At 24.9% G+C, this 26,238-nt stretch overlaps 1 protein-coding gene across 1 annotated transcript in view; it reads left to right on the forward strand.

Annotated features, from left to right (window-relative positions):
• Nucleotides 1-26,238, forward strand: part of LOC100205824 (unconventional myosin-Va) — a 121,016-nt gene that overhangs the window by 72,101 nt on the left and 22,677 nt on the right. Inside the window, exons 17-30 of the mRNA XM_065788037.1 lie at nt 2,425-2,536; nt 2,712-2,765; nt 4,812-4,969; nt 8,347-8,547; nt 15,300-15,405; nt 17,200-17,289; nt 17,381-17,605; nt 19,330-19,423; nt 20,079-20,267; nt 20,515-20,888; nt 20,969-21,049; nt 21,133-21,232; nt 21,344-21,453; nt 25,712-25,762. Of these exons, the coding sequence (XP_065644109.1) occupies nt 2,425-2,536; nt 2,712-2,765; nt 4,812-4,969; nt 8,347-8,547; nt 15,300-15,405; nt 17,200-17,289; nt 17,381-17,605; nt 19,330-19,423; nt 20,079-20,267; nt 20,515-20,888; nt 20,969-21,049; nt 21,133-21,232; nt 21,344-21,453; nt 25,712-25,762 (1,945 nt within the window). The remainder of the gene's footprint in view (nt 1-2,424; nt 2,537-2,711; nt 2,766-4,811; nt 4,970-8,346; nt 8,548-15,299; nt 15,406-17,199; nt 17,290-17,380; nt 17,606-19,329; nt 19,424-20,078; nt 20,268-20,514; nt 20,889-20,968; nt 21,050-21,132; nt 21,233-21,343; nt 21,454-25,711; nt 25,763-26,238) is intronic.

Here is a 26,238-nt window from a genome sequence, read left to right on the forward strand (position 1 = left end):
AAATTTTAACATCTAAAGCTTGTCTGGACATAATACACTGACAAAATCATGCTAATTCCAAATAAAAGAATTCGAATAGTTTATAAAACACCTTAACTACACTAAATCATTAAATAAATTTCTAGTTTGTAATAATCATTAAACATTTTCTGTATTTAAGATATATTTCAGAGGTGGCTTTTTAAAAAATATTAGTCGAGAAATGATAGTAGATAAGTAAAAAAAGATATTAGTTGATGCGATCACCTAGTTCTGTTAATAATAAATACCAAACAAAAAAAGATAAAACAATAACTAAGAACTTACCAATATATATCGTAATAAAAGCTTCTTGATATTTTGAATAAACTTTGTTGATGAAGCACATGTATTACATGAAGTAGAGTTTGCAGTAAGACTTAATAAGTTATTTGAATTTTCAGCCCAAACAGGCGAAACTTCTAAAGAAATAGCATTTGCGGGTGTTGAATCAAACAAATTTGTTTTTAAATTTTTTAAATTGTACTTTATTTCTTGCTAACTTTTTAATATAATATTTGCTGATGTCGGAAGGCATTGCAAAGAATTATTTGCAAGTGAATTTTACTTTGAGAAGTGAATTTTACAAGCAAATTGCCTAGTAAATCCCTAAAATCGCTGGGAAAATCCCAATTTCAAGAAGTTTTTTCCAAGAGACATTTTCACAGTTATGCAATTGCGTAGTTATGCCAATAACGGCAGTTTTATTTCAAGTTTCAAACAATAAATTAGAATTACTTATGCTATTTTGCTATTAGTGTTTAATAATAATGAATTTTCGATAATTTTTAGGATTATTATTAAACTTTAATTTGGAAAACTTTATTTGGAGAATAGGATTTTTTTACCTTTAAATTGGGAATTCTAATTTTATGAGCATTTTGGGAATACTGCGTTTGATGCAACCCCACAGGATTAGTTTACACCCTGATATATATATATATATATATAATATATATATATATATATATATATATATATATATATATAATATATATGCTTTTATGCATATATATAAATATATATTTATATACATATATATATATATAAATAAATATATATATATATATATATATATATATATATATATATATATATATATATATATATATATATATATATATATATATATATATATAACAAATGTAGTTTATAATATCTTATATTGCATATTATAATTAGATTAAATTCAATAATTGTTTTATTTTATTTGTTTAATTGGACAACATTATTTTTCAACGTAATTTAAATTCAACAGTAGAAGATATGATGGAGCTGTTGGTTAATCCAGAGTATTTTCTGGACATGCGCACTTATCTAAATGTTGTATGTTCTTGATGTCAAAGAAATCACTGCCTCACTGAGGACTTAAAAAACCTGATTCTATAGATATTAATAAAATCAAATGGTCTATGAAAATTCTATAGAATTTCTATAGACCCTTTGATTTGCCATTTGAATAGGCCACTGATCTTAAGTTTATAGAAATTCTATAGAAATTTTTTTTCCTGGAGCAGGTCATATTAAAATTAAAAAAATAAATTTTATCTGCTTAAAAAAATGCAGATATTCTTGAAAAAACTTTTGTTAAGTTGGAAAGCACACACAACTAAATTAATAAAATAATACAATTAAACAAAAAAAACAAAAAAATTGATAACTCTGTTTTAGTATCAAGTATATTTAATATTTTTTTCAAAATCGTTCATGTTTTGTATACCAAATTAAATTTTTTTTTCTTATTTCTCATAAGTTGGTTGTTCTGACTTATAGTGTTTTTAAAATGACTCGTTAACTTGTGGCTTATCTAAGTTTGCCAAACGATGTGGAAAATGGATTATTCTAAATTCAAATCAACATGGAACAGGTTTAAAAATAAAGTTGTAACAAGTGGTGGGCTCCTCTCTTTTGTGTTTTAACAGAAGAAAATATTTATAATAATATTTATAAATATTTATAACAGAAGAAAAGTTATTTATGTTTAGTTGGGTTATGTTCCATATGTTGATTATATTTGTATTGTAAATATTTTTAATGTTTATAATTTTTATAAATTTTATTCAATTCATTTGAATATGATTTAAAAAAACAGGATTTTATATTTTTTAATATTTAAGTTTATTATTTATTAAAAAAATTTAAAAGTTTTTGCAAATCTAAATTACAGTAATTAATTTAGGGAATTGTAATAAAAACTCTCAGGTGGGTTTGAGGTCATCTTCCCTTTTGTACCATTTGTGATACTTCCATTGAAAAGAATCTTTTTTAATATTATAAAATAAATACTCTTGAATAAATTAGGTTTTGTTTGATTGTCACAATATAAAATCTGGCTGTCTCTTCGGTCCATTGTGTTAAGTATATAAGTTTTTTTAGACTAAATTTTTTTTAAATAAAATCTTTTAGATGGTCTTATCAAGAATTTTTTTATCGATATCGAATATTGGTTCCGTGGAAAAAAATAAAATGGGATAATTTGATAGAAACATGTAGAATTATTTTAAATAATGTTATACAGGTACTTTATTATTATTAGAAGTTTTTTCAGAAACCATATTTTCATTTTTACCCATTTTATCTTTATTGGAAATAGTTTTGAAAACGATATTTCTTTTATGTACAAACTGTTTTTTAAAAATACTTTCTTAGAATGAACATGAGTTTGTTTTTTTAATAATACTTATGTTTTGTAGAATGAAGATAAGTTTCAATGTGGTAAAACAAAGATATTCTTTAGAGCTGGACAGGTTAAATTTTACCCATTTTATTAGACAGGTTATATTTTACTGTTTGATTAAATATATATGAACACTTTGAGTTTAAATTGAAGCTAGAGAAAAAATTGGAGGAATTTAAATAACTTATTAGAAATAATTTTTACATTATGCGTTAATAATGTAGTGATTAACTTAGCATATTAGATGTACTTACTAGTATTAAAAAATTATAAAAATGAGTAACCTCCTGGACCCCCTGGCACTTGAAAAATCAAGTTCAGTGTCACTAATATAGTTAAAAACTAGTCATTGAAGTGATGCCTTAAAAAAATAAACAAATAAAACAAAAACGAAAAAAAAGTAATAAGAAAGATAGTAAACTAAAATGAGCAATCTGAATGATGGCAAAAATGGCGACTGAATGATGAAGGTGACTAACCTAAAAAAAAAGTTCTGATTTAGAAGGTTTCCTGAACTGACATTGTTTAACACTTGGAAGCGCATTCTTCCAAGTCTTAAAAGGATCCCAAACCTCCAAGACATGTTGTGTTCATATTAAAGAGAATGATAAAAAATGTTTGGGTTAAATTTTTTTGATTAAAATTAAAGAATAAATGCATACCAAGAAAAACTAATTTTTTTATTTTAGTCAAAGCTTACCTTCTCTGTTTTGCTGTGGGCCAAAACAGGGTGTGTAATTAATTACTTAAACAAACAAAAAAATCAATGACATCATGTACTAAAACTCTTAGGAATAAAATGTGCTTGAATAAATTATCAAGTCTGTAGATTGCGACATATTATGCTGACTTTTTGGCCCACAACAAAACAGAGAAAGCAAGCTTTAACTAAAATAAAAAAAGTTAGTTTTTCTTGGTATGCATTTATTCTTTTGTTTTAATCAAAAAAATTTAACCCAAGCATTTTTTTTTAATCATTCTCTTTAATATGAACACAACATGTCCAAAGGTTTGGGATCCCTTTAAATAGGGTGGTTCAAAAAACAATTTTTTTAAAAATAGTCTGCTGCACTTAACTAAATGTGTTCTATATAATACAAACCCACTAGGTTTAAAATTTTTTTGAATAAAAAATATTTACATAAAAATATTTTTTTCAGGTATAATCACCTAAAAACCATTGTTTTTAACATGAAAATAAGAAAGTCAATATTTTAAGTTATTTTGAAATAATTTTTTTAGACATGTTTTTTATGTAAATTGATTATTATTTTTGAAGTTTTTATATAATTTCGCTTCTTTTGAGTACCAGGTTGACATACTTTAGAAAAACTTTTTTTTCCAAAATATTACGGACCTGTCAAATTTTTAAGGGTCTTGAGGCTTTGCTAAAAATATTTTTTATTAAAAAAAATTTTAAACCTAGTGTTTTTGTATTATATAGAATACATTTAGTTAAGTGCAGCGGACTATTTTTAAAAAAGTTGTTTTTTTAACCACCCTACCCTTTAAATGATGATTATAAAAATGTTAAACAATGTTGTAAAAATCTACAGTAGTATATCTTAAGGGTGCATAAGAGAAGAAAAAAAGTATTTTGGATAAATAAAGTGAAATAAATATTTATTGATTGGGTATCAGCATGCAGATAATTGGCAGTTTCATGAGATTAAGGTAGATGTAGATGCAGGAAAACACGGAGAGAGTGCATTACAGATGACATGAAAAGCTTCTGGTAAGAATAGAAGAGCTTAACAATTTATATATATTGTATTTTGCCAGTAACGTGTTTAAGTTTCGATTCATTTGTATAATGTTTTCGTTTTTTGTGGATTTTTATGTTATTGTAACTATTATGTTTAATATTTAGTCATGTGTTGAGTCTAATAATCTTGAAATATTAAAAATAAGTTTTGCACAATTAAATCTGTTTGTATTAAATGTATCTTCATAAAAAGTAATTAAAATAATAAATGATAAATGTCTATGCAAACATCTATCATTAATTGTATTTCTTTTAATCTTTGTTTTGCTGCTTTAATTTAGTACAATTTTTGAGGATTTCCTTTAATCTACATTTCCCAAACAGTGATTTTTTATTGCTGCAAATATTTAGGTTGCTTATCTAGAAAAATTAAGAAATGATGTTCTTAGAGACAATTGTATAAAGATTCAAAAAAATGTAAAAGGATGGTTAATGTATCGCAAATATCACTGCTTAAAAAAAGCTTCTATTAAAATACAGGCTTGGTTTAGGGGTCGATTGGCTACAAGGTAGTTTTTCGTTTTTGTTTTATATTTTTTTTATAAATTGTATGAATAAGTACTCAATGCATTTTATACATTCATACATACATGTATACATACATACATACATACATACATACATACATACATACATACATACATACATACATACATACATACATACATACATACATACAGTCACATTGTAAATATGATTATAATGACTTTTTGATATATAGCGGCCCTTTTCTCACATTGTTTTGCTCTATTATTATTTAAATGATAAAATATTTAATAATAGAAATCGAATATAAGTTTCTTTATTATTTTTATTATAATTTATTTCAAAAAAATAAATTGTTCCCTTCGGCTTAATAGACTTTTAATCTACTTATATTATTTTTAAAATGTCGATTTTAATAATAATAATAAATATATTAGTCAATTTAGTTGACAGTCAAATTATTTGATAGTCGTAACAACACTAGTATTTTTGGAGCTTGTCTATAAGAGCAAGGGCATTATTAGAAAAACCAGCCTAAATATGACAACAGTACTCAAAAACACATAACAGATTTATTGAGGTAGAGAATGGAACCAAAAGGTTCAAAACCATTGTTTATCTTAAAGTAACTTTCTTTTAAGATAAGTAAAAGTTTTTAAGCTTTTATGTTGGAATGTTTTTAGTCTGTATCTCTTTTTGACAGTCTATTAAAAACTAAAAAGGTTTTCTATGATCTAATTTCAAGTTCTTTAGAAACTTGAGGTAATTAAATTTTATTTTATAGCTTTACAAATTTTACAAGAAATTAAATTTTAATAAAAAATGTGCCAGTTTAATAGTGTTAAACAACACATACAAAAGGTATCATTACTTGTCAATCTGAAAAAGAAATTTATGAACATATTTTTTTATTTTTAAGGCAGTCCTTCATAAACTGAAGGAGAATCTTCGACTAAACCAAGTTAGATGTTTGTGAGATTTGTGAGGTTGTAAAATTTCTTAACAATACTAGATGCAGCTCAATGATTTTATTGGAACAATAGTCTAGCAATTCTACATACTAAGTTATGTTTATATGTCCAATGATACTAAATTAAACTGATGGGCTATTGAAAGACTTTGTAGTGTGATGCAAACACTGGTAATATTTTTTTAGGTTATGTTTTAAAACATAACCTAAATCTTATCAAGTTTAACTTGATGTTATTACTTTAGTGATTAATCAGCTTTAATAATAATATTGTCAGAAATCAAATCTGTCAGTAAGTCATTAATAAAAATATTTCCAGAAAATAAATGTCAGTAAGTCATCAATGATAATATTTCCAGAAAATCTGTCATCTGCCATTAATCTTTTAATCATAGAATTTTTTTTTATAATTATTTTTTTTTCTTTGGAACTATTTTTCATGGAAAATATTATTGTGATGGCATTAGTAGCACAGTTAGAATCAGGTTTCACTCTCAACTAAGTTTTACTTTCAACTAAGTTTCACTAATAATAAATATAAAATAGTAATAAATGATAAAAATTAATTTGTATTTTAGATAAAATATTCAAAATTAAATTCCTGCTATCATATTTTTAAATTTTTAAGATAATTAGTTGAAGTTTATGTTTATAATAATGTATATGTTTACGTTGATAATAAAATATATTTTATTTTGTTTTGTATTGTTTTGAAGTAAAGCTGTGACGGTTTTAATTCAACTAGTGTGATTTACACACTAAAACAGCCATTCGCAAAAATAAGTTGTGTTACTTATAGTTCTTTTGTAGGTGTTAGTCAAGTTTGTTTTTAAACTGATTTAAGCTATAAGAATTTGTCTAGAAGCACTTTTAGTAAATTTTAGTAAAAAAATTTTAGTAAAAAAGCTTGGTATTTAAAGTTGTGTCCACATGTCTGAATCTAGTTTTAACGCCGAATTGAAAGTTTTGTTAAATGTAAACTTGAAGCTTTCTTCATATGTCATGTTTTTAAGAGACAGAATTAACATAGTGGCTCGTTTCTGTACTCATTCCAATATAGATGCATCTCCTTTAGGGTAAGAAGACCAGACAGAGAAGCGGTATTCAAGGTGTGGATGGACAAGTGTAGTATAAAAAACTTTAAACACCTGTTTATCTATATGATTTAATGTGCACTTTATCATACCAAGTGCTTGATTTGCTTTAGACATAGAGCTAATTGCGTGTTGTTTCCATTTAAGGTTGGTCGAGAAATTAATACCTAGGTCTTTTTCACATATAGACTTTTCTAAAGTTATTAAATTGTCATTGTTAGAATTGGGTATGAGGTAATCATGCTTTGGATTGTGTTTTCCAATATGCATAACATGGTACTTTTTACAGTTAAACTTGAAAAGCCATTTTTTTTGACCATTTGAATGCCTTGATAAGATCATCTTGAAGAGCTGGTATAGAGTTGTTGTTGTTGTTGTTGAAAAGTTGTTGTTGTAAATTTGATTGATGATTTTAGTATCATCAGCAAAAAATTTACGTCATTGTTATAGATGACAAATTGTGGACCTAATACAAAACCTGAAATAGAGCAAAGTGGAGATAAATTATATTAGCTGAATTATTGTTTTCCATACAAGTTGAAAGAAGGTCGATAGTCTCTAACAAATTTGTTTACATGATTTTCTAGACAATGATCCATGTTGTTGCATATTAATCAGATTATTTGTCATTAAGTGATCCAAAATTTCTTTGCGTATTATTGGTTCAAAAAGTCTACAGAAAATTGATGTCAGCAAAATAGGTCTATAGTTTTCTGGAATAAGTTAAGGAGTGACATTTTCAGATTAGTAAAATTGGATATTCAGAGCATTCTTTAAGAATTCTAGGGTAAACCTCATCACTGTCAATAGATTTATCTATATCTAGGTGGTTCAAAAGTTTCAATATTTCATTATATTTAAATAATATTTTGCCTTCATCCATTGGTTTAGAAATGGATATATTTTTATCATCAAGTTCAGGAAAATCTACCATAGCATAATTATGTGAGCACTTGCTCACTTTTATTGCTTATCTAAATCAATACAGCTTTTTTAGAAAAAGAAGAAAACGAAGAATAATGAATGAAAAGATTGCTGCCCCATCCCAAACCCTCAGTCGATGTAGCAGCACTTCACTGCGAGTCAGGCTATTTGTCAGTTGATGTATGTACTGAAGCCCCCGGCAGCAGGCTATTTCAGTATGTCACACTGCTCACCTAAATCAGCAGTATAAGAAAAAAATATATATACATATACATATGTATATTAAAAGAAAAAAAAGCAGCCTCCTTAACTGTAGCGACCTCTGCTTTGGGAAGGTTAAAACAATAAAAATATATATCACCATGTAAAGATGTAGGTTAAAACTTATTTTAAATTAACATACTTATTTTAGATTAGTGAATCACATGCGAAGAACAAGAGCTGCTACAAATATTCAGAAAAGGTGGCGTGGATACTTTGCTCGAACAAGTTACACCACAATAAGAAATCAGTTTATCATTATTCAAGCGCATATTCGTGGTTTATTAATTCGCAGAAGATTAAAAGCTTATATTCAATGGAAAAAAAGTATTATAATTCAAAAAAACTGGAGGTATGTATAGGTTGATGGATATACACCCACTATTTTTTTTACATAATTCTTATAAGTTTTTTCTCATTAGAATTTATATCAGCCTATCAACTGAATTAACTACTATTTTTTACTCGTGCTGATTTCGTTTATATCAAAAAGAGCAGAAAAAATTTAGTGGCCTCATGTTTAGGAACCTACATCTAAATAAAAGTTTTGTCTCAGGGTTTGCAAAAACCTGGTTGTTTTTTTAATTTAAAATATACTTTATTATTGTTTAATAATTTATAACAAAAATTTTTCAAATTATTTTGGAAAAGATTTTTAAATATAATTTAAAACTGTAATAGAAAAAAAAAATTTCATGTTAAATCTATATGTATTAATTTATTTTAAATTTAAAAGTGTTGTTCTATATAATTAAGAATGTCAATGAGAAATTTTTTTTTTTTTTTTTTTTTTTTTTTTTTGTTATTCACCTCCTCAAGGCCATGAAGGCCACTACAGATGAGGAGGCTACTCAATAGTGGTTATAACCCTCTCTCAACTCTATAACTCCGAAACACGAACCTCGACGAACAAGGCCGCTGCGCGGAGAAACAAGTTGAGCGCGGTACTACCAGGGACGTGGTGGGAATCGAACTCGGAACCTCTCGCTCCTGAAGCGAGCGCTTTACCACTACACCACTACCGCAGAAATGGCAAAAAGAAGGCTAGAGAATGGGAGGTAGTAAATAAAGTTTCAATTAAACTTTGAACTTGAAATTCAAATGAACAAACTTGTTTCTCCATGCAGTGACCTTGTTTATAAAGATTCATTTTAGGAGTTAAAGAGTTGAGAGAGGGTTGTAACCGCAATAAGGTAGCCTCCTTGACTGTAATGGCCTTCTCTAGCCACTACTACTCATTTAAATTCACCTTGGGAGGTAGATAACATAAAAGAATAAAAAATCTCAATCGATAAATTTATTTGAATAAAAATTTTAACAATCTATTTCCAAATAATGATTTCAATGTTAGTAAACCTGCTTTGATAGCTGTTATTATTGGTTATAATAGTTAATAATTATAGTTAATAATAATTTAGTTATTTAATAATAGTTAATAATTATTTTAGTTAATATTTATAATATTTAGTTATAATGTTAAAGTTGGTTATAATAGCTCATAGTTTTATTAAACATCTTTAAAGAAAACCCAATAAAACCCAGATTACCCGGGTTTTATTGGGTTTTTTTAGGCGGGTTTTTTAATGCCAACCCTGTTTTGTTTGCATAGCATCTATTATATATATATATATATATATATATATATATATATATATATATATATATATATATATATATATATATATATATATATATATATATATATATATATACACACACACACACACATATATATATATATATATATATATAAATATATATATATATACATTTGAGACTGTGACTGCAAAGTAATTGTAAAGTTTTAAATCAAATCAGAAAATAGTGACAATGTCCTTTAAGTTCAAATTGAATCATTGAATCTATAGAACATTTAGCTCACTTAAATTTAAATCCAAATTTTAAAATCCAAAATTTAAAATTAAAATCAGAAAATCACTTAATTAAAAAATAGATTCCTATTTATAAAGAAGTGTCTGTTGTATTGGGTGCCCTGACTAAGTAGCTTTCTAGAAATCTCTAATAAAAATCTTTAATAAAATCTAATAAACAGATATAGGTAGGCACATATAAATACAGATAACAGTTAACCTAAAAAAAATTTCTAAATAATTTATTTATTTCAGGTGGTGTTTACACAACCAAATAAAACAGGAATTAAAACCTAAAACATATAACAATTGACTACTTGTATAGTATATAAATGAGATATAATGATAGCATAAGGTTCTTAAAAAGCATAGAAGAAGAAAATCATTGTTTTTATTTTATGTTGAATGCCAAGAATTTTTCCATAAAATTAAAAATTAACAATTCTTGGAAGCTAATATTTAAAGAATATATTAACAATACCTAAGTTATTTTGTTACCTATTATTTTGTTAGATTATTTTGTTAACATGAAGTTAAAAAAAGACTCCTTTGTGTTTTTTAACTTTATTAACTACAATTACCACCGCCTGATATGTGGGGATCTAAAATTAATTGCCATCTTACTGGGAGTGCAACTGGGTACCAAATTTTTCTGCTTTCTCTGTGATTGGGATAGTAGATCAGTCTGACCACTATAAAACAAAAGTATGGCCTTCTTGGAAGTCTCTAGATTCTGGAAAAAAAAGTGCGCAGCATATTCCAATTGTGGATTCTAAGAAGAAAATCATTGTTTTTATTTTATGTTGAATGCCAAGAATTTTTCCATAAAATTAAAAATTAACAATTCTTGGAAGCTAAAATTTAAGAATATATTAACAATACCTAAGTTATTTTGTTACCTATTATTTTGTTAGATTATTTTGTATCGAAAATGCTATTTAGCACAACATATTAAATGGAAAATAGTCATATTTTTATTAAGCATTGAAAAGTAAATTAAAAATGCTTTTTTTGATCTCAATATGACTGTTTGTGATTCATGCTTTCCTCAAATCACAAGTTTGCATTTTGATCTTAAATAAAATAATTAAAACAAAATTCTTGGAAATGAAGTAAAAAATAAAATGACACCATAATAAAAGAAAACAAAAAAGAAACAACAAAAAAATAAACATAAATTAATAAAACGAAAATTGTTCTTTATGTTTCCTTTCTATAACTTTTTATTGTTTCCCATTTTTGAAATTATTATGGGTATTTTATTTCTTTGAGTTGTTTTGTTTATTTTTGTTTTGGTTTTCTTAAATTTTTTAAATTTTAAATCTTGATTTTTTTTTTAATTGATTTCACTTTATCAGTGAAAATTTTTTTTTCTTCCATTGTAAACAATTTTCTTTACTTTTCGTTTCCTTTACTCTTATATCTTATTTTCCTTTTCGTCATTAAAAAAAGCATTTCCTTTATTTGGAATATTTTATTTTCATTTGCAAAGTGAATTAGATCTTGAATATTAATCATCTGTTTTTTCCGTGTTATTTTGGAACAAGCCCATTAGTGACCTGTATGACTAACATATATTTAAAACTTCTAGTCTAATATTGTTAAACCTTGTTCAGAAATTTTGTTCTTGTCTTGTCTTAACCCTTTTAGTTTTGTAACTTTAAGACCTTAGGTTTTCAGACTCATGTTTTTAGCATATATTTTGAAACAAATAAAGCAATCGTGTATATTTAATAGTAGTAGATTTTATACTTTCTTTGAAACAGTACTTGCATTAAAAAAAGAAAAATTTTATATTGAAAAAAAATTTTTACATTCTTTTACATCTTGTAAGAGTTTAGAGGTCCCTAAGTTCTTGTAAGAGTTTAGAGGTCCCTAAATTCTTGTAAGAGTTCAGAGGTCCCAATTTCTTTAATTTCTTCTTTAATTCCTATTAAAAACTTTGGGTATTGGTGTCTATTAAAAAATCTTTTATTTTGCTAAATTATAAAAGCCTGATTAATTTTTTTACCGTGCTACATGTTTTACAAAATCAATATTTTAACCACAAATTAATAATGAAGCTCCTGTTGAAATCTAAAATACATTTAGGCTGTTCTTTAGTTCATCTATTGATTTTGTGAACAAGATTTTTTTTTAAGTGTTTATCTTTTGATCTCTTCAGCAAGATCTTTTTAAATTATTTTTTAAATATATCTGTTAAAATATGTCTTAAAAACTCTTAAAGAATAATTTACTAGGAAAATAATTATATTTTCCTAGTAAATCTTACCTACTGTTACAGAAAAAATACAATGTTCCTTTTCAAACAGGAAAGAATCAACAATGTTTTTCATCTTATGTTAGAAGATCATGTGACAATAAATTTGATAATTTTGGTTTATTTGCATTTAGTAAGATACGTTCATATCTTACTTTAAATAATTATAGTTCAGAATTAACATAAAAAAAAAATCTATGAAGTTCATTCATAAAAAACCTAAAATTAATACACAAATGATATTTTTTTACAATTTAAAATATCGATAATTAAATCATAATCACCGCTATTTATTTAAATCCTTATTATTATTATTTTATTATTTAAATCTTTTTTTTACTGTTCTGTTCAAAGTGTTACTTCACTTTGGAGGGTTTAGCTTTAACTAAAAAGTAGCCAATTTGTTAAAACATTTAATTCCATAAAAAGCAAAAGTGAATTTTTTTAGTAATCAATCTATAACAGAAATCTAATTATCTAAAAATTGAAATAAAAAAAATATAGACTTCATAAATAAAATGTAAAATGTCTTAAGTTAGAGAAACATTAAACTCTAAAAGAGCTTATTATCTTGTATGTGGATCCAGGTTTTAGTTTGTTACTTTAACTTATTTTTATTTATATATTTATTATAAAATATATATTTATATTTTAATATTTTTAATATAGTTTTTTAAATTAGTTAATAAAGTTCATTTGTTTTTATATTTGTTTATAAATTTCTTCATTTTAGTAAATAGTTTTTTTGAGATAAAGCTGTCTCTTGAATTCAGTAGAATTTTTTAGGAACTTGTACCAGAAATACGCAACCTGTATCAATATCATATAATGGAATAAACAATGGAATAAACTGAATCTGATGGAATAAACAATGGAATAAACTGAACCTGATGGAACAACTCACAAGATCTATATTAGTTTCGAAAATGTCGATTTTATATTATTTCACTTCAACATTGATTTTGACGCTTTAAAACTTAGTTTGAAAGCAGTGTTGTTACATATTGGTACTACCATCTATTTCTAAACTTCCATCAATTTCTGTTGGATAGCATATCCAATGGAAATTTTTGTTGGATAGCATATCCAACAGATATTGGTAGTAGTTCATTACCAATATGTAATATATGTTCACACGAAGGAGTCTTTTTTTAACATGAAGTTAAAAAAAGACTCCTTTGTGTTTCTTAACTTTATTAACTACAATTACCACCGCCTGATCTGTGGGGATCTAAAATTAATTGCCATCTTACTGGGAAATTATTAATACTGGGAGTGCAACTGGGTACCAAATTTTTCTGCTTTCTCTGTGATTGGGATAGTAGATCAGTCTGACCACTATAAAACAAAAGTATGGCCTTCTTGGAAGTCTCTAGATTCTGGAAAAAAAAGTGCGCAGCACATTCCAATTGTGGATTCTAAGATAGCTTACTATCTTTGAATATAAAGTTAGGACTTGAAAAGAATTTTGTAAAACCAATGAACCAAGATGGTCAGGCTTTTAAGTACCTCAAAAAAAAATCTCAAGGCTGAGTGAGGCCAAAATAAAGTTGTGTTTACTGGTCCACAGATACTTCTGAAACTTGAACATTGGTATCAGATCTTCCAGAGAAGAATGTCTGGAAATCTTTCAAACTTGTGCTTTAGAATTTACATAAAAAAAAATAAGAAAATTATTTTATATAAAATAAAAAGATAAAATAATTATTTTTATATTGTTTTAACTCAATTACTTTTTATTTAAACTTAAAACCTAAAAATTGAACTGGTGAAAAGTACATTTTCTACACTGAAATAGAACATTATTTGGAGTACCTAGTATACAAATACTTCTTTTGTAAACCAATTGCTTATAAACTGTACAAATAACAAGTCTGCTCTAACTATTTTTCTATACATTCTACATGACCATCTACAAGTATTTTCTGCTTGCTTATTCTTGATTTAACAATGCAAAACTTTTTCCTTATACTTGTTTACCTTTCCAACATTGAAATCTTAGTATTAATCCTAAAGAGATCTCATGTAGTTGCAACTGTGACATCTCCTTAAAATTTTTTAAAAATTGATTCTTTAAAAAGATTTAAAGGATGCTTTAAAAGCACCTTCCACTACACCTACTTGCAACTTGCAAGTAATTGTAGTGGAAGGTGCTTTTAATGTTGCAGATTTTGAGTGAAGAAAATGTACTTTTGGTTTAGTTCACAGAGAAGTCAAAAATAGATTGAAATAGTAGTGGAAAAATAGAGTGTGTTGTTAATTTTTATTATCTTGGAGATAAAATATTTTCTTTAAATTTTTTTAAATGTTTTTTGGAAATCCTATATTAATTAAGACACAAGAACACTTTGCATTGATGTTTTATTTATTTATTTTTTTAATGGTTTTTTAGAAATATTGTATATTATATTAAAAAGAATTTTTTAATAATGATAAGTTTAAATACCATAAAAAATGTTTTAGTTTAAAATGACTTTTTAAGTTTTCTATAAATTTTAATACTACAAGTAGTGTCATAATTTTATTTTATTTATTTATTACTCAATATATATACATATATATATATATATATATATATATATATATATATATATATATATATATATATATATATATATATATATATATATATATATATATATATCCATCCACTATAGTGTATATAAATATACATTTGTTGTCTTTTTTTTGCTAATTTAAAATCCATAAGGATTTAAGTCAGGAAAAAGATTAAGCAAAGTATAATAAAAGTAATGATTGCTGTCCTAACTCAAACCTTAATCAATATAGCCGCACTCACTTCCACATTCTACCTACTTACTGCTAAAATTAATGTCAGCTGAAAAGAAAAGTCTTTTTTTTTACTCTATGAAAAATAATTTTATTAAAATATTAGTTTAATAATAGTTTATCTTACAAACAAATCTGTGTAACTTTATGTAATATTTAAAAAAATATTTTTGTTTTATGCAGGAGATATTATGCTCGAAAAAAATATCTTTCAACAAGGAAAAACATAATCCTGCTACAGTGTTGTATAAGGCGTATGGCTGCTCGCAAAGAGCTTAAAAAGCTAAAGGTAAAGAATTTAATATAAAAATTTTCATATTTATGTAAACAAAAACTAGTCTTAAAAATAAAAAAATATAAAAATAACAAAAGGAATAAATGAATATACAAGAAAACTACTAAATAAATATATTAAATAGTTGTAGCTTATTACATGTCATTGAGTTAAAATGTTTTTTAAATTTCCTTGGTTGTTGAGATGTTCCAGAAAGACCCAATTGTGTTATCAGAACACCACAGAAGAACATTTAACGAGGAGTAAACATCTTCTTACTCATGTTGCATATACAGCCAGAGCAGGCATCAGACTTTAAACCTCTTAATTCTGATGCTGTAATCACTGCCTTAAACCACTGTCTCACTACTGTCTAACTACTGTCTCACTACTGTCTAACTACTGTCTAACCACTGCCTCACAACTGAAAAATTGATTGAAAAAAAAAAGAAGAAAAAATTGATTGAAAATAAAAAAAGAAGAAAATATTAGAAATTAGTAAAACCTTCAAAAGTACTTAAAAAAAATAATAAGTTTAAAACATTAATTTTTCGTCTATAGAAATATAAAAATAAAAATTTGGAATAATTATTGATTGACAGCAATCAATAAAATGTAGTAACAGAGGTTTGTTATGTTCTTATGTTGACTAAAAATGCTTCTTAAGTTGACTAAAATCTTTGCATGTTGACTAAAATTACTTCATAAGTTGACTAAAATTCTTTGTGTGTTGATTTGCTTCTTAAGTCAAATTCAAAAATGCTTATAAAGTTGTCTACAAATACTTTTGAAGCTGGCTATGAAAATTGCTTAAATTGACTATAATGATTCTGAAGTTGTTTGCAAAAAATTTTGATTTTGTTTATGAATTCTTCTGGAATTCACTATGAATATATCTGGACTCTACTTTGATTTATTTTGACTTGAGATCTAACAAGAGCTGTTAAAGGATAAAAAAAAGAACAGGTGGATAAAGTTTACTACATGTTGTGATTTAAGTTGTTTCAAATTTACCATTTTTCATTTCTTAAAATTCAGTTTCATATATAAATTTAAACCATTAAAAATTGAAATTACTGCAACTTGTTCTCTGTAAACAAAAAATATAATTGGTAACTAAAGTCACATTATTTGTAATAACATTCTGACTTATATTCACCATAAAAATTCTTTGTTACTATTTGGTTAGTAAGTTCTAGATCCAGTACAGATCCAGTCTAGATGTTTACCCATAATGTCTTATAATTGTTAGCATAATTTGTTGGTGCAATAGTTCGGAAAGTTATAAAAATTTAACCAAAAGATTAAACTGTTGATATCAATTGCAGAAATGATAGATTGGTATATATTTTAGAGATGATTTGTTGATATTAGACATGGTCAATTATTGATCATGATCAATCATGATCAATTAATATTGATTCTTAAGTGTTCATTCGAGTTTTCATTATGTTTGTTGACTGTGAAACAAGTTATCAAGTTATCAAAAATGAATTATCAAGTTAGTATACACATTGTTAATTGTTAAATCAAATTGTTAATAAGTTATTTTCTGTTTGTTTATTATTTTTCGTTAATTATTTTTGTTCTCTTCATTTGTTGTTTTGAAATGAATAATTACTTCTTTTGTTGCTAAGAATTTTTATTTTTTTTAAACTATAAGTTATTGGATTGTGTCAAATTGATAATCAATAAATATAGTTTAGATAGATCTATATAAATATAATTTATAAATAATAGATGAATTCAACTATGCTAATAATTATTTAATTATACTTAATTTATTTAATTATGCTATGAACACTTTAGATTGAAGCACGTTCTGTTGAACATTTAAAAACAGTAAGCAAGGGCATGGAAATTAAGATTATTACATTGCAAGAAAAGCTAAATGCTGAGGTTAGCAGTTTATTATTAGATTTTTCAAAGTTTCTTTTTATATATGTATATTATATATAGATTTTTTCTTATTATTCATAATTTCATTTAGAAAAAAGAAAAAGAACATTTAAGACAAAAGGTTGAGAGTCTGATGATTATTGAACAAGAAGCACAAGACTACAAAGAAATTAAATCAATCAAAGAACAACTGGAAAAATCTTTTAAAGATATAGAAAAAGAAAATAACAGGCTACAATTAGAACTCAATGTTGCTATAGAAAAAACAGTTAATTTAACAAAAGACAAAGAAATGCTTATAGCAACCAGTGAAAAGGTTTTGGTTTTGTTAAAGTTTATATTTATTTTTATGTTTTTTGAAACTACTTGTTCCAGTAGGTCAGCATGAGGTAGAACCTTTTTTTTTTTTACTTTATATTTTGTGAAACTGCTTGTTCCAGTAAGTCGGCATGGGATAGAAGCCATTGCAAATGGTTCTATCCCATGTCAGGTCTGCCACAAATCAAAGATTTTTTAATTTAGAAGATAATTTCTAAAAATCAGTGCGTTTTGGCACAGTTGGGTCCATCAAATCCACCACCATTATAGTCATGCCTGATAACAGTTTTCTTTTCAAATATATAGAAAGTTCTATATATTTATTAATCTTATTTTAGCTTGAAGAGTTAAGTGGACAAAATTGTTAACTTGCAAATAGTTCTATATGAGTAATAAGCTAATAACACATTTTCAAATCTGAATTATATACTTAAATGACAATTTTTTTTAAATGTAAATTCACCTTCCCTAGGCCAATAAGGCCACTACAGGCAAGGAGGCTACTTAATTGTGGTTATAATCCAATGTCAACTCTATTACTCCGAGACTAACAAGGCTGCTGCGCGAAGAAACAAAATGTTTCTTTGCGCAGCGAAGGCATTAATAAGGACATGGTAGGGATCGAATTCGGAACCTCACACTTATGAAGTGAGTGCTTTACCACTACCACATATAGCGATTAACTCTGTAACAAAGTAGAATTGTTGTGATTTAAGTTCATGAATCGATTTATCATCAGTTTAAACCTGTTAAATGTGTAAGTCGGATTTTTTTTTTTTTCCAGATACGACCACTGCTTTTCAATTATGATTCTATTTAAAATAAAGTAATTTTTTTTAATTCAACTTTAACCAGGGGACGTTACTAAGAATTTTTTTTGAAGGCATTTTTGTTCAAAAACTTTTTAAGCGCTACTCATAATATTTTGCAAAACATTCGTGTTAATTGTAGAACAGTAACAAAATAACACCTATAAATGCCCCAAGTATCCCTTTAACTAAGTTAAAAAATAATTGCTGAAAAAAGTTTGCTTTGCTTTAAATATAACAAAATTTCAAATTTCATCAAAATATATTTATGGCCTTAAAAGATATGGCAATATAAAGTTTAAATACCTTGGTTTTTTGAACATTTTAGAAAAAGGGCTCCAAAAAATTAAGTTTTTTATTTTTTTTCAACCATTCTTATCTCATATATATATATATATATATATATATATATATATATATATATATACATATATATATAATTAAATATATAGAAATAATATTATATATAAAAAATATTCTTGAAAAAAAAACTGTTATCAGGCATAACTATAATGGTGGTGGATTTGATGAACCCAACTGTGCCAAAATGTGCTGATCTTTGGCAGATGCTATGTGATTTGTAAATTAAAACAAAAAACTCCTTATGCCACCTGATAATATCCCCAAATATCCCCCTGATTGAGCGATATTAATTTTTGAAAAAAAAAATTTCATAGATATTAACACAGTTTATAATAAAATTTTTTACTCCATCAAAATTTTGATATATATATATATATATATATATACATATATATATATATATATATATATATATATATATATATATATATATATATATATATATATATATATTCGATAGGTGGTTTAAAAAAACATAAAGTAAAAATTTTTTTTTAATTTGAAAACCTTTTAAAAAAGAAAAATGGATATAATCAATTTCATTTAACAGGAAATTAAAGAACTAAAATTATCTATTGAAGATTTGATGAAAACATTAGAAATAGAAAAATCAAAGTGCGAATCACAATCTTTAGACCATAAGTGTAAGTAATTTTTATAAACTTTCATAAACATAAGTGTATGTATATATTTTAAATAAAGAAAACAAATTGTTTTGAAAAATTAATAAATCATTATAACATTCTCAAAATTTAACATTAATGCTGAGTAAAAATATCAAAGTATTTTTTAAAATTATGTAATTATGTTTTCTCAACAATACTCACAATATTAGTACTCACAAATTTAAAAAGAAAACTATTTAGCATTTTTAGTTATTTTTACCTGGAAAAATCTCAGTTAACCACTAACTACTAGTATTCCTATCAGTATATCATGTTATGACTAGGTATATACATGTTTGAAATTTTTTATGTAAGTATTTTATACTTAGTCATTGAGAATGAGTTCTTTAAAAATAAATAGATTTGAAAATAGATAGATTAAAAATTATTTATAGAGTATGGTTGTATTTTTGAATTAAATTATAAAATAATTTAAAAACTCAATTAAATTTTTAAATTAGATTTATTTGTATAGTTTGTAGTTTATTTTTTTAGCTATATCATATTAACTTTATGTTATTATCTTTTATTATTATTATTATTTATTACTTTTTATAATTTAATGTTGTTTACAAAATTATTTTTCAAAAATACTGATTAAAAATTAGAAAAAAAGGTTTTTCAATTTTTTAAGTGCATGTTCAGCAATGTCTTGATGAGCAACGCAAGCAAATGGAAGCAGAATTTTCAGTTGAACGTGCAAGTCATCAAAAGATGTTAGGTGACTTTGCTCGTCTTGAGCAGCGATTTATAAATCTTCAAGAAGAACAAACTATTGAAAAAAGTCCTGAAAAAAGACAGAAAAGATCTTTTGCAGATTCTGGTAAATACTTCATACAGTTGTAATGCTGTTTGTTTTAAATTAAATACTTCATATAGTTCATTTTTATCAATTATTATTACTTTTTACTATTATTAATTTTTATTATTACTATAATTTTTTTTGTTTTACTTTTATAAAACTGTTTTAATTTTACTTTTTTTTACTTTTCCTTCAATATCTTTACAAAATCTTTTATCTTTTACAATTTCTCAGTTTTTCATGTGAGAATAATATATTTTGTGTTTAGATAAAAACTTGCTTGCTGGCATTGATGACGAAAAAGTAAATAATCTTGTTGATGAGTTATCTGAAGTTTTAAGAGAAAGAGACATGTTGCTCGAACAAGTTGAACTACTAAAAGATGAGCAAAAAGTCAATTTAAATATCTCAAAAGATTCAGAATACAATGCTACAAATAAACAACTTTTAAATGAAAATAATCTGTTAAAAAATGAAAACGAACAAATAAAACAGCAGTTAATAGTAATGACAAATGCTGTTGAAAATGATGACAAGTTTGCAAAAGATGGCATGGTACCTAATCTGTTAAAGCAAATCAAAGAGCTAAGAGATGAAAACACAGTTTTAAAAAAAAAGCTTGACAAACTTCTTGCAAATCAAGTATTATGTTAATAATTTTTTTTTCTTATTAAAAAAATTTAAAAGTTTGAGTAATTAAAATTGTTTGTGTTTTCAATTAGATGGTTGGGAACGTTACCAATAACAACAATATGTCAGACTTGGCAGAAAAAGAGGTATCACGTCTCACTGTTGAAAATCTTGTGAGTATATAAAAATATATTTAAAACTTTTTATTTTTAAAAATTATCTCATGTAAATATCTTATGTAATTTTTTGGATTTAGCATTTACATGAAGAAATTGAAAAGTTTGAGGCTCAGTTAAAAACTCTTTCTTCTCAAAATTTGAGGAATACCTTAACAAACAAAGGGGAACTTCAACATGGTATTCATAGAATATTCATTATAATTTTTGTTCTTAAAACTTATTTTATTATAACAGTTACTATGTTTATAGTCACATAATATTATTTTTAATGTAAATAATATTTTTAAGGCATTGTACCAAGAAGTAAATCTAATGTATCAGATCTCAAGAGGCATAGATCTACAACAACAATAGAAAACAGAATTGCCGATGGAAGTCTTTCTGAAGCTGCAAAGCTGGTTAGCTTTTTCAGTTATAAGTACATATACGCACAATAAATACACCAGAGTAATTTTATAATTTTCACTACTTTCAAAATAATATCCTAACATCTATTTTTATATATTAAGGAAAATATGAAAAGGTAGTAGGAAGGGTTATATATGTATAGTGGATGAGGCATAATTCTGCCACACTGAGCGTTTTATAAATTTTTGTGTATAAACATACATACATACATACATACATACATACATACATACATACATACATACATACATACATACAAACTTAGCGTCATTAATGTTTTTTAAAGTACTGCAAGTTTTTATTTCCTTATTAGGTTATAAACAATTTATAGATTGATTATATCAGTTTCCAATAATATGTTTGTAAACATAATTTATGTTGATAAATAAATTACGCTAAAACATTACAGTTAGATTAACAAAACAGTTAGATTCTTTTTAAATTCATTAATATAATATTTTTAGTTTGTATGCAAACTAAAGTTTAAATACAAACATAATTTTTTAATATTGAACATAAATATTGTAAAAGCAAAATTTGCTTGTTAAAAAATAAAAAAAGTTTATTCATCAATAATTAATTCTCTTCAAAATCATAAACTTAAAGTGATCCCCAAGTGCCAACCTAAGTTGTGTTCATACCATAAGTAAACTTAAAAAATAAGTTTCATTTTAATTAGACTTTCCAGAACAAGTTCAAGATCAAGATATTAGGGAAAAACTTTATAACTTTTGACGCTTTTTTTTCTTTCTTAAAAGTAAGTTTCGGTTCTTTGATTTTTTTTTAAATACTGGTCTGATTAATGCAGTTAATAAATGTCAATACAAAAAAGTTCTTTTAAACAACTTAAACTTGAATTATAAATGTTAAGTTTGGGTTTTCCCTTTTGCAATTAATTTTTACTTAGAAGAATTTTGCAATTAGTTTTTATATAGAAGAATAACCTTTTATAAAACGTATAACTAAATAAAAATAACACGATAAATAAGTAAACACTTTAAAAAGTATCTAGCTAATATTTATTTTAAAACAAAACTAAGTGTAAACTAGTGAAAGTGCTATTTGTTAAAAACAAGTTCTGCTCTTAAAATTTTAAAACCAAAAATACTATTTTTTTGACTTTCTTTTTGGATTTAGTAAGAAATAATGAAAACAAATTTGATTTCACGGAAATAAAATCAAAATATTTTAATGCAAATAAAAATAAAAGAAAGTAGAAAAACATTATTTTTCGTTTAATTACAATTTTTATTTTGTCAGAAGTTAAAAAAAAAACTAATGCACAAAATGTTTTTTATAAAACCAAATCTAATAGTGTAATTGTGTAAGTCATTTAAAAAATCTGTGGTGTAAGTACATTTATTATTCAAACCAGATATTTTTACAACAGAAAAAACTACGCAGATTCATGGAGGTAATATTAACTTCTCAACCGGAAGTATAATGGCAAAACAGTAAATGTTTTTTTTTAATATCTCAATAAATAAATTGTTTTGGTAATTTTAATAAACTCGAAACTTATTTTCTAATGTTTATTTACAAAAAAAACAGTTGTCTCGGCACTTGGGAATTCCTTTCAGCATGTGCCCAAAATAATTATTGCAATTTGTGCAAGTAATATTTAACACACCATTTTGAATATTTTTAAGTAGCTTCTCGTCAGTTTTAGATGAACATCTTTTGATAAATTGTTTTCATTCAGAAAACATATTTTCAATAGGAATTAAAAAGCGAGAATATGGAGGTAAAAACGTCAAAGAATGCTTAGCACATACAATCTCATCTTGAACAACAGCAGCCTTATGGAAATGAACATTATCTAAAATTGATTTGCTCCAACAATTTCATTAACAGCTAATTGTGCTAATACTAGACAAATAAAATATAAAGAATTTTCTGCATTAAGCGCTCTTGTTTGTGCTTCATTCAAAATTCCATTTTAGTTCATTGCACAACATAAGGAAATATTTCTTGACAACTTGTTGTATTGGTCATTGTTTGCCTTCTTTCCAGCTAAAGAAACTTCTAATTCTAATTGAAAAACTAAAGCCTACTTCATTAATAAAGAATATTAAATTCATATTACATTCATAGATACTTTAATATTCTTTATTAATGACAAGACAAAGTGTTCATGAATCTTTTTGCATAGATTCTTTCATTAAAAACGACTTTGGAATTTCTTTTTGGAATATTGTGAACACATTTTAAGGTAAAATTAAAACTTTCAATGCATCTTGTTGAACGACTAACTGAAATAAATTGTTGTTCAAAAATTCTTTGTTTAATTTTATGTAGAGTTATTCCACAATTATATATATATATCATTCATTCAATTTTTGATTAGTATCTTGGATTCGTTGGTTAATTTTTTGCTTCTAGAACCACCTTTTAATTGCCATTTTACCTGAAAATCATTTTTATATTTTTCAATAATTAAATAGGCTGTAGTTTGTTTAAATCCAAGAATATTTGCAATTTGTGGTAGGGAAATTTTATTTTATGGTTTTCATTGTTGATGTTTGTTTCAACATTGCTGTTTATAAATATTGAAAAAGATATTTTAATTTTCACTATGAACACTGATTGTATCGTGGCAAGGGACAAATATTTTGGATAATAGGAATATTTTTATTTTCTTGATAAGAAATTTTGACATTGTTTATAGTTTGTTGACATTTCTTTAATATTAGGGTATTAAAAATGTAGATATTAGGATATTAGTAGATATTTGTTAGTAGATATTTATATAATGTAGATATTTTGTTTTGGCAATTAAAAATAATTAGTTTGGTTGATAAAAATAATTAACATGGCAGTTAAAATCAATCATTATGATGAAATAAATAATATCCACATGATTTTTTTTATGAAATTATTTTTTTTAAATGAATTTAAATGAAGTTGATTATTCTGAAGTTATTCTTTAAATTTTGCACATGCCATGCTTTTGTCTCACAAACCATTAAATTAATAATAATATAAGATAATAAGATAGTATGAAATAATTAATATCCACATGATTTTTTTTACATATTTAAAAAAATTTATTTTTGAAACCATATTCATAATTTCAGTAACCATTTTAAATTTTTTAGAATTAAAAAAATAGCCACATTAATTATTTTATTGGCCTGAATAAATACAACCCATTATAATTAACAAAAATTTTTCATCATAAATATGAAAATTATTATTAAAAATATAGTGTTCTTAAATTGTTGAAATATGATGCAACAGTGTCAAAATTTAATGAAACAATGTCAAAATGTGGGAAACCCTGAAATAATAAACAAAAAGTTTTAAATCTGTTTGTGAAAAGAATTCTTTTAAACAAAAACACTTCTCCCTTTTTAAAAAGTTTTTTGTTTATTTTCACATATTATAATCTATGATAGAGAGATTTGATAGAGCTGATGATAAGAAAAGAATTCTTTCTTTAATGAATATTGCAAAACTATTTTACATTTCTTTCAAAATAAATTTTACATTCTACGTTTTACTGACTATTTTATATTCCTTCAAAACTAAATTCAAGTTTTTTTATTTTTTTATTAAAAGACTTTAGATTAAAATCTAAAGGGTTTTAATAAAAAAAAATTATATAAAATAATCAGTATCTTTAACAAATAAATTCACAGTTGCAGTTAAATGCTTTTTTTTTATGATCTAATATTTTATGAATAAACATCATACAAACAATATTAAAAAATAATTTAAATATTCCAAGATAAAAAAAGTTTTCGCTTAATGTAAAATTGCTGAACACGTACCCAAAGCGTCATTTCAAATGTTAATTGCAAGCTGTGTAACGCTTCTTAAGTCCTGTACTTACACCTACATACATACATACATACATACATACATACATACATACATACATACATACATACATACATACATACATACATACATATATTTATACATACATACATACATACATGCAGCCATGCACACAAACACACACACAATTTGGAATACTTAGCCTTCCATGAAATCATTGATATAAATATTTTCATGCAAGGGTTTCGGTTTGGACATGTAAAATCTAGTTATGAAGTATTTATATATGTGTATGTGTGTCTGTGTGTGTCTGTGTGTGTGTATATATATATATATATATATATATATATATATATATATATATATATATATATATATATATATATATATATATATATATATATATATATATATAAATATATATATATGTATATATATTTCATATATTTATGTATTTTTTTTTAGTGTGTAACATACGCTGGATTGACTAGAAAAAAAACTGGTACTTTAGTACAAGTAAGACTTTTAATCTTAATATATTTTGAATCATTCTGAAAAGTTCTATTTGCTTGTGTTTCGAAGTTCAATCTTTATCAAAGGTTTAGATATTTACATTGTGTAAAATGTGAGGAATCAATAAAATTTAGTATTTAAATCAACTTTTTTGAACAGTTTTTAAATTTTCCTGTTAGGTTTTTTTATAATACCAATATCAAGTAACATTTATGGATTTTAGAAAATAAAGTAGAAATAAAACTGAGATCGCCTCACTTCTTTAGATAGTTTCTATGGTTTGTTTTGTGATTAATTTGAGTTAATTCATTTCTCAGCTGACTAATGTGCTTTTATGTCATCACTTGTATCGTGATTAAAGTAATTCAATTATACTGTTATGATATTATGGTGTGTTTATGTGTTATGCTGTTATGATATTATAAGTGTTTTAAGCAGAAAAAATAACTATTCAGTCCTAGGCTTTGATGGTTTGAGTG

Source organism: Hydra vulgaris, chromosome 01 (assembly GCF_038396675.1).
Source record: "Hydra vulgaris chromosome 01, alternate assembly HydraT2T_AEP".
Classification (NCBI taxonomy): Eukaryota; Metazoa; Cnidaria; class Hydrozoa; order Anthoathecata; family Hydridae; genus Hydra; species Hydra vulgaris.